General features: G+C 54.6%; 1 protein-coding gene across 6 annotated transcripts in view; it reads right to left on the reverse strand.

Moving 5' to 3' along the window:
• The window catches only part of RREB1 (ras responsive element binding protein 1), a 121770-nt gene that overhangs the window by 24036 nt on the left and 84626 nt on the right, over positions 1-13108 (reverse strand). For all 6 annotated transcript variants that reach the window (XM_081523705.1, XM_081523700.1, XM_081523699.1 and 3 more), the window contains 2 exons: positions 8708-8852; positions 8130-8266 (listed from right to left, as the gene is read on the reverse strand). In XM_081523705.1, coding sequence (XP_081379831.1) covers positions 8130-8266; positions 8708-8852 — 282 coding nt within the window. The remainder of the gene's footprint in view (positions 1-8129; positions 8267-8707; positions 8853-13108) is intronic.

Raw genomic sequence — 13108 nt, forward strand, 5'->3', positions numbered from 1 at the left:
CATCTCCTGGGAACTACCAGCAAACACAAAAATGCAGAAAACATGGAATTTTAGTTTCAAAGGGACGCCCTGTCCTGTTGCACTCGAGAACTTCACAGAACAGCAGAGGGTCTCCCTGCCACTGGTCCATCTGGGGACGCCCTGGGAGGAACGGGTTCCTTTCCAGTCCTTGCCCCGTGCCCTCCGCCTCCTTCCTCAGCAGCCCTCCACCACAGTGCACTCTGGAGCCACAGCCCCAACTCAGAGCCTCCTCAGGACATGAAACGAGCCCTCCGTCCACCACATCACACCTGTTTCCATAGGATTTCAACCCAGTTGCTCCTGTTTCACTTCCGATATGATATAGACTGTCATCTCACAAACAAACTTCTCAAAAAGTGGCAGAGGAGAAAAACCAAAATACCCTGCTTTGAAATCTGAAGCACCTCGAGAGGCTGGCTGAACAGAAGGAAAGAGCGAGCCCTCCTGGGGGAAAAAACGCTGCCATCGTCCCCCCGCCTTCCATCACACTTGGACCTCTGTCTGTAGACAGACTTTAAATGAAACCGTTGCAGAAGAACATTGCCCAGAGATGGTCAGGCTGCCTTTGTCAGCCAGATACTTGGTTCCTCCGGAGGTCCAGTGGGGGTCCCTGCAAATCTGCAGGCGGCGCTGCTGGCTGCAGACACTGACCTGGAGCTGGCTGCTAACCTCACTCGGGCCTGGCGCCGCCATGAGGGCCACGGCCACTGGTCAGGTGGTCACCAGCACTCTCCCCTCACACCCCGGTTTGGGGGGTATCTTTCAACCCTGCCAGGAACTTGTGAACAGCACGCTGTAAAATATTTAGGTGGGGTGGAACTATACTTGGAGACACAGCAGAGGGGGTGCTGGAGGACAATTTCATTTTGCAAGTGATCTGACGACGTGCCAGAGGGAGACTGTGCAGATCCGAGAGGCTGCTTGTGGATTTTCTGGCAACAGAGATGGCCCGAAGTTGGAAAGTGAAGGTAACTTTTCCAAGTGGAAACTAACTTCGTTGTCAGTAAGAAATGCATTTAATGGGGGAAAGTGGATCTAGCTGTAGGGCTTTAAGAAGGTAATAAAATTCCATCCACTCTTCACTTCAGAGAACAAAACTTTTTTTCAAGTCACACTGAAATAGACTGCCATAAAGAAAACAAATTTAAGTAAAGGTGAGATTACTTATAAAACACAAGGATGAAAACTAATAAGGACATCCTGCCTGCCCTCGCCTTACGGAAGGACGATCACCTACATGTGAATGCCAAATCCTTCTGCTCACAGGAGTGGTGTTTCTGTGCCCCAGGCAGCTCACTAGGGCCCGCTGTACCCAGAACACTTGAATTCCAGCACATGCTGGCCAGTGCTTCTAGGAGAAAGGAAGCCCATTTAGTCCAGAGTGCTGGGAGAGCACCCCACTCCTCTAACTGTGGGCTCCTTCCTCCCACGGGGCTGCTCTTTTCCTGGGGCAGGAGCAGCAGTTTACTGGGGTGGGGGGTGGGGAGCTGAGGTTTGGGGGCCTGCAGAGCTGGAGCTTCTGGAAGCGGAGGGGAGAGGCCGCTGTCTGAGGCTCGTCCACTCTGCCTGCCGCAGCAGCACCTGCAGGGTCATCGAGGGGTGTGGGGAGAGGTGAGGTGGAGAGAGGAGGGGCTGGGCTGGGGGTTCCAGGGGAGGGAAATACCTCAGGGGCAGCACGCAGGGGAGTGAGCCAAGTTTCTACCGTGGCCCCCGGGATTCAAAGGAACAGATGGCAGGACCGGGGGCTGCCGGTGCCGGGCCAGAGGGAGGCAGTGGATGCCAGGCACCAGCCCCGTCCCTTCCCTTTCAGAGACCACACACACTCACACGGTCCTGTGGCACTGGGGCTCTCCCCGACACTGTCTGCGCTGCAAAGAGTGCACTGTGGACGTGGTCAGAGAAGGCTGACCCCCACGGGAGCGGCAAGCCGCACTGGTCCTGAGTCCCCCTGCCAGTCTCAGCTCAGCTTTGCCCCGGCAGCAGGCAGAAGGGACAGTGAGGCTGGGGTGAGGCTGCGGCTCCAGGAGGTTGGCGAGTGCTCACCTCTGGTGGCCGGGATCGTCCGTTCAGTTCTCACAGGACTTGAATGCAAATGAATGACGTTCAGGCTCAGGCTCAGACCCACGACGAGTCTCAACAAAGCCAAGAGCCAGGATCTTAAAGGCATTGGGTGGAGAACTGACACGTACCACAGTGCAGCCAATGGGGCAGAATACCTCGGAGGCTGTTCTTTACAATGCATGCCCTTCCTCCTTGGTTATTTTTCAGACTTCAGAATCCTGGGTTGGGGGGGCGTGCGTTGGGATGGTGTGGGCTCTGTGCAGAGTGAGCGAGACAGGAAGGAGCCGGCCGCAGAGCAGCTCACAGTAGGGCTGACAGGGAATCAGCAGGACTGACTCACAATAAAGGCTTCAGCCATGAAGCAGGGAACCGGCAGCCACTATTGGCGCGGGTTTCCCGAGTAGCCTTCCTGAAGGATCTACAATGGGAGGGGAGCTCACACGTTCACAGAAGACTGAGTCAAGACTGAGTAAGTCAAGATAAACGTGGAGGCAAGATCACCAGCAGAGAGATCTAGAGTGGATAGCAAGAAGGCCATGAAAAAGCTTTAAAAAAACATGTTTTAAGCCCGTGGCTAAACAATTCTGGGCCGAGCCCATCTTGGGGTTTGCTTGGTAACACCTTGTTCATCTGGTGACGCTCACCCCATGCTGTTCCATCACGTTTCCCAGTTAAGGGACAGACAGCTGACCCCCACTGTCCCAGGAAAGGGTTAAGAAAAATTCTTTTTTCACGCCACTAAGCATATTTTCGAAGGACTGCTTTGGCAATTTCAAACATCAGGAAACACATTTCTTTAGAATCTCAGGTTTCCCCAAGCATCTGAGGGAGGCGACGCACAGTAGTTTGAAGGCATCAAGTCCATTCAAGCTTCTGACCGCGGGGGGTTCACATCATTTGGGAGGCAGGACTCAAAACGAAATTTAGATAGCCATTCAGTTACCCAATCTTTACAAAAGTGAAAGGAGATAAAGGTGGCTCTTTATTACGATAAAGACCAAAGGCCAAAACTGCCCTCCTGTTCTTGGTCAAGTAAATATCAACAGTACATGGAGAAGCCCTGGAATTTGCTGCCTTCTCTCTGTCACTGGAATGGGATTCCCAGGGAGCGACGGAAACCCGTAACTGTAAGTGTTGTGAGGTTTAAAATATTAAAAACAACATGTGTTCTAAACAGTAGTATCAGAAGTAAATGTTCACTGAGTATTATAGTCTGAGCACTGTGGCTGCCCCTTCATCCTCACAATGGTCCCCAAGTCCATCTTCCAGATGGGGAGGCTGAGCCCAAGGTCACTGAGATGCTGGCCACAGGTCAGAATGCAGCCAGCTGCCTTACCCCCCCACCCCCGCTGCAACTGCTTCGGGGTGCAGCGTTTGGAGTTCAGAGACTGCACGTGCCCCAGGCTTTCTACACCCCGAGTCACAGCCTCACCACCCGAGCCCTGCACAGCGGCTGCACCGGGAGTCCTCCCAACACCCCATCACCAGAACCTGTGAAACGCCTTGCTGCAAAAGCAGCAGGCACCCTGCTCACTTCCTTGAGATACTGAATTTCTTGCTCATTATAATGTTTTAATCGAGAGACTGACATTCCTTTTTTAAAAGGATTTCATGCTTCGTTTTTCCTGTTCTGTCCTGTTCTGTCTTCAGAGGCGAGAAGGGGTGAGTGCAAACAACCTCTTGTCAGGGCCCCACCCGCCTCAGACATTCCTCTCCCCTCCTGCCCACCCTCCCTGCCCTCCCTCGCGTCCAGGCCAGAGAACTGACATCCAACAGCTGCACTAATCTCTCCCAGTTGCTGGGAGCAACGGTGAGGGCCCTGTGACAGGGCCCTGGCCTGCGGCAGCCTGCCCTCCCCGCGCCCAGGAATCTGCGGGGCCGCACAAGGCGTCCTGACGCCCTGCAGGTCTGCTCGACCCAAGTGATGCAGGGTGAAGCCGGGCAGGTCCAGGGACTGGCTGGACAGGGGCCTCAGTGCCCTGCAGGGCTGAGTTGCAGAGAGGCCTCTGGGTGGAGCGGGGGGCGGGGGCAGTGCTGACAAAGGTGCTCCAGCTTTGTGCAGGCAGGGGAGGGGTATTCCCCTCCCTCGGCCCCCAGCTTCGTTTCAAACCTGCCTTCCTCTGGCTGGACCTCAGCCCCCTGGGATCTTGAATATGAGATGCTGAAGAGTATTTTGTGATACCCCTTTCCTATATTTAGGATGACATTTAACAAGTGTGGGACCAGTGCCATGTGAATCGGTCTCAGGGTCCCTGTATAGGTGACAGGAGTGTGCGAGGGGAAGAGGCACAGTGAAGGGAGGCGGACGTTCCTGGGACCCAGCAGCAGCAGGGTCTGGTGCCACCCCGCCTCCCGCAGGCCCCCTCCCTCCCCTGCGCCTGCAGAGCCCACTCGGGGCCCCACCTTCCAACCCCTAATCCAAGGGCATCGGCGTCACATCTTCCTCACGACCAGCATCCACACTCATGAGGGACTACGGGGGGCCCACCCAGGGCAGGTGCGGGAAGCCCTCGGCACTTCCGTGAGCACACGGCCCCCTCTGCTCGACCACGGGCGGCCGCCCGGTCCGGCCGCACAGGATGCACCTCACTGCCACAGTCCCTCTCACCTGTCTCTACCGTCGCTGCTTTCTTCTTAAGTCTGGTCGAGGGCCTGGCACACAAGCACTCATTCATTTGCTGGATACGTTTTAACGGAATTAAAAAATCATTTATTACCCAGTCTCCTTTGATCAAGAAGCCACGTAAGATTATACAAGAACTTCTGGAAAACTTCCCCCTCAGCTGAGCTAATGCCCTTGTGACCACCCAGATGTCCCCTCTCCCAGCCAGGCCCCCGTTAGCCGGAGACCAGTCATTCAGACACTGAGAGGTGTCTTCTGCGACAAAGCCCTCCCAGCCGCATGTGGGCCTGTCTGAGGCCCGCACCTGCGCGTGGACTGCTGGGGGCTGGGAAAGTGCGTGCTCCAACGAGATGAGCTGTGATCATGCCCCCTACACTCGCTGGTGAAGACTGTATGAGAGCGAGAATGTGAAACACGTCCCTGACAGCTTTTGTACTGACGCTATATTTTGGACATATTGATACATCAGCAAAGCGTGACCCACTTCACGACTTCCTCTTCCTTTTTAGGACGTGGCTCCTAGAAAACTGAACATGGCCCTCGTGGCTCCCCGCGTGCTCGCACTGGCCGCTGCTGACCCTGACTTCCCTCCCGCTGACTACTCGGGGTGGCGGATAGCCTGCTTCTCTGTTCTATTCTTGTAACCAGGCCCGATATTCAACACCAGCACATCCTTACACAGGGATGTCCCCGCTGCATCCACCTGCTCCTTCAACACTCTATCACCTCCAGGCCCTGGGGCCAGCTTTCAGGAGCCTCTGCTCCTCGTCTGGGGAGCTGGACACAGGGCCGAGTCACTGCTGGTCACGCCAGGGCAAAAGCGAACCCAGCACCTGGAGACAGAATCACCACAGCGGCTTCATGTCCTCCTTCTGCTCCACATGCCCACTTTGTTAACGTGAAACACAGGGGACTGCAGGAGAACGGCCTCAGTGTTTACACGAGTTTGGATTTCCAGTGCTTTTTTTAAGGAACAGCGGGCACCTTGCCAGCTTTGGGGATAGGGGGTAAGGGCAGGAGAGTGGGAGAGAGGAGCCAACAGCTGTTTAGAGTTATAAACTTCTGTCTAAACTGGTAGCATCCCACTGAGGTTCTGCTGCCTCTGGGGTTTGCAAATGGAGTGGGTGCCTATTTTAGCTCTGGGTTAACAAGCAGTCTCTCCCACCAGCTACTGTCACAGTTCACTGACTGGCTGGGCCCTGCTGGCTCAGGCCTGCCTCCAAGGCATCCTGAGAGCAGGCGACTGCTCTCTGGAGGGCAGAGCAGAGAGGAGAAGGGAGATTAACTCTGTTCTGTAATTAACTCCTCTGGTTTCTAGACACAAGCCCCACCCATTAGAGCGGGACGGCTGGCGGGCTCGCCGTGGACGCGGGGCAGCCTCTTCTCACAGCACTGCCGGAGGGGCCCGCAGGGCCACAGGCCTCCTGTGGTGCCCCCCCCCCCGCCCCGAAACAAACAGAGCCAGCACCAAGCAGGCGAGGGAAACGGGCGGGACTGGAGGTTTAACGTCACAGCCGTGGAGTCACGGTGGGTGAACTATGTCCGAAATCACGTGGAGCACTGGACCAGCGTCCAGGGTAGTTCTCGTCCCCATCCTCTCCGAGCAGCAGGCCCAGCCCGGCCCCGGATTAGGTGCCCGTCTGGGAGGCCCCGCTCCAGGAGCGCCCAGGCCCTGGGCCAGCCAGCCCTTACAGGGGGACACCTCATCTCCCCCATCACCACCACCCACTGGGCGGTAAGCCTCCAGCTGCCCAGAAAACTCTCCAGGGAGCCAGGCTGTTTTCCCTGTTGGAGAGAATCGCCTAGAAGACAGTAACGGGGTAGTTCTTGAGGGGTATCTGATCACAGAATAAAGCAGACACGAGCGGTGAGTGAACCAGGCGCCCCGCGGAGCTGGGTCAGGGGCGCCGGCGGGGGCTGGGGGTAGCTGAAGCGATGGCTGCCTCTGCCCACAACGCAGCGCGTGGGGCTGGTCTGGTGACGTGGGCTACGCGCGCATGCAGCCTGGCTCCAGAGGCCTCGGTCAGCAGTCACCACCCCCGCCAGCCCACACCCCGGGGGTGCTGCGGACGCTTAGGAAACCAGGAATCAAGCTCCTGACTCTCCCAGAACGACAGGGCCTACAAAAGGAAGAGCTCAGGACTTTTCTTGGTAGACAGAATGTCAAGAAGAGGCGGGTTTCAGAGTCCGAGGATTTCCGGCCTGAAAGGGAACCCGGGGCAAGCTGGCCCAGCTCTCATTCGCGGCTCCAACGACTGATCCAGGCCCACGAGAGCAGAGGCGGGACGGGGACCTGGGACTGACTGCCCGTCCGTGCTAGCCCATCACACTCCTTGATTCCCTCAGACAGGGCAGTCACTTGGAGACATTTTCTAGCACTTCAACTGCTCAGACTTTAATCTCCCCATAAATTCCTTTTTCTCTCGAATGGAAAAACGTCAAGCTAGTGTGAGGAAGGATAATGGAATCTGACATGGCTTTACATTGCTGGGTAATTAGGCTTCTCCCTCAAACACAAATGTCTACTGCCTCGGACCTTTTCACTCCTCAGACACAACCGAACACGTGCCCCCAGGAAGGAAATCTGGTCCATGGACCGTTGTGTCAGACAGACAGCTGTCCACATTTCTGCGCTCCCAAGCTGCCTTCTGAAACCCAAAGCTGCAGCCATGTACGCCCTGGCCTCTGTGCTGGGAACCTTCAGCTAGGCCTCTCAGGACCTACTCTTTTCATGTCTCACAAGGCCTGGGGCTCCCCAGGGTAGCCCTTCTGGAGGAACAGGGGCCTGCTCAGCAGGATCACTAGGCTCCCTGCCTGATGACGACACAGGGATGGAGGTGGGGAAGGACAGCTGAGGCTCCCGGCCCAGCCCCGAATTCTGCCAGAGGCTTCATCACCTCCCACTTGTCCTGCCTGGGACCACCGAAGATCAGAAAAATCACCCCCCGTCATTGCAGCTGCAACATGCAACAGTATGGCTTCATTCAGGTGCCATGTCCTGCAGGACAGAACTCTGCCTTGCCCCCAAACGCTTTCCTGGGTTCCTGTGCTACCGGCCCAGTCCACATGCCCACGAGCACCTGCCCTGCCCTCCCGTCCTTACCACCCACGTGGGTGCACATAACGAGCACTAGGGATGCAACACCTTCTGTGCAGAAAACGTGTCTGCTGCCCAAAGTTCTGTGCTAGGAGGCTCCCCGTGTGCAGGGACTAAAAGGGGTGGCCCAGGGGCCCTGTTCAGAGTGCAGGAAGCACTGGGACCCTGGGGAAGCCTCCTGTGGCCGCAGCACTGTGATGGGCTCAACCACAGGCTGGAGGGACGGGAGTGAGGTGCGTCCCACCCCACACACAGCACAAGCCTGCCTGGCCCCGCTCCTACCTCAGGGGGTTATCTGAGTGCATCTCCACGCGGCCCCTCTCCTACCTCAGGGGGTTATCCGAGTGTGTTTCCATGTGGGTCTCCAGCCCGTACTTGCACACGAACTCCTTGAAACAGAGTGGGCAGTGAAACACTTCCTCAGCTTTCCTCTCTGCATCACCCAACTGGCCGTCCTCCACCATCTGAGGGGAAAGGAGAATGCGGAGTCACAAGGGGGGCTCCTGCGTGCTCTGTTTCAGAGAAGCGCTCCTTCCTGCTCAGCCCACTCATTCAACAGATGTTCATGGAGCGCCTAGTATCTGCCAGGCACTGGGAATAAAGGGGAGACAACAAGGCCCCAGTGCTGGGGAAGCCCCCATTCTAGCTGCAGAAACGAAACAGCCCGGATCAACAGAATAAGGTCCCCACATCATCAGTGGGCTCAGCCGGGGGCTCCACAAAGCAAGGACGGACAGGCATGCTTTTCTCCAAGGACCTTATGAAACAGCGCAGGGAAACACGGCTTAAACGCGTGGGAGTGGGGGTCTGCCAAGTCCCCAGACAGAGAAACTGAAGGCTGGGGCGATTTCGGCCGGGAGCCCCTGGGCAGCACGCACGCTAGTGCGGGGGGTGGCGGAAAGGACCTTTTTGGCCGGCGCCGGGTCTTCCTTCTCCGACTCTGCGTCGTGACTCAGTTTCCTCTTGGAGGACAGCCGCCTGCGCTTCAGTGGGGACGGGGGGGCTGCAGCTGGAGAGCTGTTGGGGTCCTTCTCGTGAATCTTCATGTGTCTGCAAAGAACACACACACACACACACACACACAATGTGATCTAGGAAAGAAAACTGGGTTGGTTTATTTAAAATGTCTTCTATTTGGGCACCGGTACTTAAAAGTTTTCCTTAGTTAAGAGACACGGGGTGTAATTTATATAGTGACTTTGTTCTAAAAACCTTATAATCTCCTTGAACCCCTCTTAAAGCTCTCACAATGAAGTGCTGGCCAAAAACGTGGCTCAGCGCCTTGCTCTCTGTTGGAAGATGTTCATGAACTTCACTGGCACAGAAGAGAGGAAAACAAACCGTCTGATGATCTGCTCCACTTATGCAGACAAGCTGCACTATTTTGGGACACATAATTCTATAGGCAAAAGGAGACCCAGGTACTACCAGTTCACTCGGTGGCCCCGGGACCCAGCCCCTGTCTACCAGGAGAACGCGTCCTCTCTCTTCTGCCTTTGGAAGCATGCTGGGGTCAAGTGTGAGAAGTGCTGACCACGCACATGTCTGAAGTGCCTCAGACCTGAAAGCCTGCCCTTGCTCCCTGAGGTCTTACGTGAACTCGCAGATCACGAGAGTGGCTGGGACAATGGTTAAGTTACCTGTTCTAACCCTGACATCTACAGGACCAGGAATATACATACAAGGAAGGATTACATTAGTATGCACGTGCCTTTTCCAAAAAGAGAGTGTTATGGGTGACCTGACTTAAGTGACCTTATGTTATCAAGTTCTAAAACAAACATACTAGGAACCAGGTCCCAAGAGCTACAGGAAAGAAAGAATGGTGATACAAAAAGATAGTCAGTCTCAATTTCCTCGCTTTGTGACATGAGAGGTTGACTTTTCCTAATGACAGTCATCACTGGCATCACCATCTCTGAACAGGGTTAAACTGTGCCAGATGTGGGAATGTAGCCACAGCACTTTATAAATAACTCTCTGATGGGATTATCATACTGGAGACGTTCTCAGGAAAGGGAAAAAACAGCAAGGTTTTCATAAATGATCCTGTCACATTTCTAAAAAGAAGTTCTGTTCAGCTCATTCTCACTCTCTGCCGCACTTTCTTCATCAGAGACAGACTCGGGAGGAAAGGGCTGAGAAGGTCATGAACCATGAGGAGCAACAACTCAGGCTCTCAGGCCAATGATCCAACCGGAAGCCTGGGTTCCTCACCTCTGCCTCCAGGGACACCTGAGTCCTTGTTCTGTGAGTGTGTGGAGGTGAGAGCCAGGGCTTCACTGGTTCTGATCCTGCAGACATATTCTTGAGGGTGGAGGGGTCCCTGGGCCAGCCCCTGACCACACTAACCTATCCAAAGAGCACCAGCCCAGTCATCCACCAGCAGGTGAGATGTAGCCTCACCTTTGAGGAGTGGGTTCAGGGAAGGTGGCTCAGGCCAACCCTCTGTTTTCTTAGGGGGACTCAGTGTGGTGGGTCAGAAAGATCTAGTGGGAGAAAATGGAAAAGAATCACAGACAATCGTCATGTCCACACAATTCCTTGCTGAAGTTAGGGAACGATGCTTTATTATTACTCTTGGCCCCTTAAAGCCATCAGAAAGTTAATGGGAGAGAAACAGCTTTGTTCTATGCAGCCCCTCTATTTCAAGGCAGCTGAGTTAGGGAGACCATCACTTGATATCAGTGTATGGAGAAAAAAAATGGCTGTCAAGTTTCTTTCAACATTTATCATATGGCACATTCCAATTTCAGGAGCATAAAAAAAAAAAAAATTTTTTTTTTAGGCATCTAAGAATTGAGGAAGTGTGATAATACTAAGGGATGTAAATTAGTACCAAACCTATCGTTTCAACAGATCACTCAAAATTAACTTCAAAAATGAATCCCCTTTCTACAGCCAATAGGTCACTGGTGCGATTAACACGAGGCCACGACCACCGTGACAGCACTGGGAACCAGGGCTGACGACGGCAAGTGGTTCACGAGCTTGTCTCAAGCGGCGCCTTTTCTATCATGTGACACCAATGGTTATGAGATTGATGCTTCATTATCTAGCTCCTGGGATTTAGGACAGAAGTGGTTTTCAGAGAGCAGAGGAAGAGGGGGAGACTGGAGCTGGGAGCCTCACCCAGACTAAGAGTGCCATTTCACAGATGAGGCTGCTGAGGTGCAGGGAGGCTGATACGCCAGGGCCTCACAGCCGTGCCAACTCCAAGGTCTGTGCTGTCTCCCCAGACTGCCTTCAAAGGCCAAGCCTCTGCCTCTACTCTCTTCCCTGAGCCCCAGACACTTCCTCCCCAAGTGGCCGTGGCCCACCGTCTTGTAATTAGTCACCCAACTCTAACCTACAGGAGAAGGAAAGGCTCCAGGTCGGGTCTCGACGCTCCCACCTCCAGCCCTGACTTGTTGCTGATGGCAGGGGAGACAGGACAAGGGCAAGGTCATCTCTGGGGCTTGGAGGCAAGGACGAGGCTTCTGAACATGCCAGCTGCTCCGGCTCCCTCACTGAACCCAGCCGGAGCCTCAGTTCAGAGCCATGCTTCTCCAGAGTCAAATCCTGCTTACTGGCCAAGACACGGGGGGTGCCCAGCCTGTCCTTGCAGCAACGGGCGGTCCAAGCCCTGGAGGTGCGCGCTTGATTCAGGGCCTTTCTGAACTTGGATGTGATCTGCAGTTACAGACTCTTCCTACCCTGACCCCTTTCCTTCTCTCCAATAGCAGGCGCAGCCACAGGAGTGTCCACTTCCTCCCAGACGCTCGCAGGAAGTGGGGCCATGAGGAGCCACTGATGGCCTCTTCCCTGCAGAGCAGGGCCAGAACAGAGGAGGAAGGGCAAGGAGGAGAGGACCCCATTTCTCTTCTTTAGAAGACCTGGCTCTGTTTTTCTTCCAGGTTTCATTTCAAGGGCTAATTCATCTAATTTTCATGTATCCTAAGAACCAACAAATTACACAAGCCTCAGGACTGGAGGTGGGGTGAGATGCTGTCCAACCACCCACGTGGCACAGAACGTCCCTCAGCCCTGCGCCACCATTCAGTTCTGACTGAATACTTCCAGCAACAAGGACTCTCTATTTCAACAGGGCCAAGTGTTAAAACCGTCTTCCTTGTGTTGAGTCAAAACTTCTGTCCTTCCTTTAAACATCTGTCCGTCCTTGGGGGCAACAGTCAGTCTACCTTCTTTGCTGCAGGGTAGCCCCTCAGATAGTTCAAGGTGAGGTCTGCGTCTCTCCAAAGTTCCTCTACCTGAAACCAAATAGCTCTGGCTCCTTCAGCCAGTGCCTCCCAGTTCTGCCCTCCAGTCTGCTGGTAGAACCAGTCGCTACTCATCTTGGAATACTCTCCGGTTTGTGAATATCCTTCATGAGGTGATGGATCAGAAGTAAACACCCGTTTGCATGTGGTCTGAGTGTGGGGCACACACAGGGCTGGGATGACACGTCCTAACGTTGCGCAGACAGAGCTGGGGTTCCAGGCGTTGGTATAACAGCAATGCTACACCCTCAGCTCCCGCTCAGATCCCTGCGATTCCTCTGATCAAACTGCTGTCGAGCCCCGTGTCCTCCATCCCACGCCTGAGCAGCGAACAGCTCTTCACTCTCCAGGCAGGCAAGAATGAGAAAGGTTGACGGTTGCTGTGGTACAGAAATCTATACAGCACGAAGGCTGCTGTGGTAAAGAAAGCTGGGTCTCACGGGCTAGGGATGGGGCTGAACACTGGTAGCAACTTTTCTGCAAAGCAGCTGAGTGACAGGGATCCGAGTTTTAATCCATATGCTCTTTATTCCAATAATTCCACTCCCGGAAACTTGTCTTGAAGGCTAATAACTGGGAAAAAGTTCAAAGAGCTATGCACAAGGACTAAATCAGATGGAAATGCAACAAAGACTACCAGCCACAGGACTCCTGACTGACTGATCTTCACATTGGACGTTGACTGCCCCGCTTTCCCTCTTGTTCCTCCTCCGTAATGGGCCGGGTGAGCTTCTAAAGCACGGATTCAGTCCCACACTCCTTGTAAACGCCTCTGGCGGGCCACTCTTGGACCTGCCCACTTCTTGGGCCTCCCCTGCGGGCCCCTGCCCATGCCTGCTCAAGCATGACAGCTGCTGGACCCCAGTAACATTCTTCACCCCTTCACGCTGCTCACAGGGCAGTTCACTATCAGAGCGGGAGGCTGACACTTTTTGGACATAAGCATTAAACCTCTCCCAGGCTCATTCTTCAGTGTGCCAGCAACCCTGCACAAGTCCACCAGGCAGAAAAACACCCCACAAAACTGGCAAATGAAACTTTATCTTG

The sequence above is a fragment of the Giraffa tippelskirchi genome, chromosome 8, assembly GCF_054371585.1.
Source record: "Giraffa tippelskirchi isolate mGirTip1 chromosome 8, T2T-mGirTip1v1.2.pri, whole genome shotgun sequence".
Classification (NCBI taxonomy): Eukaryota; Metazoa; Chordata; class Mammalia; order Artiodactyla; family Giraffidae; genus Giraffa; species Giraffa tippelskirchi.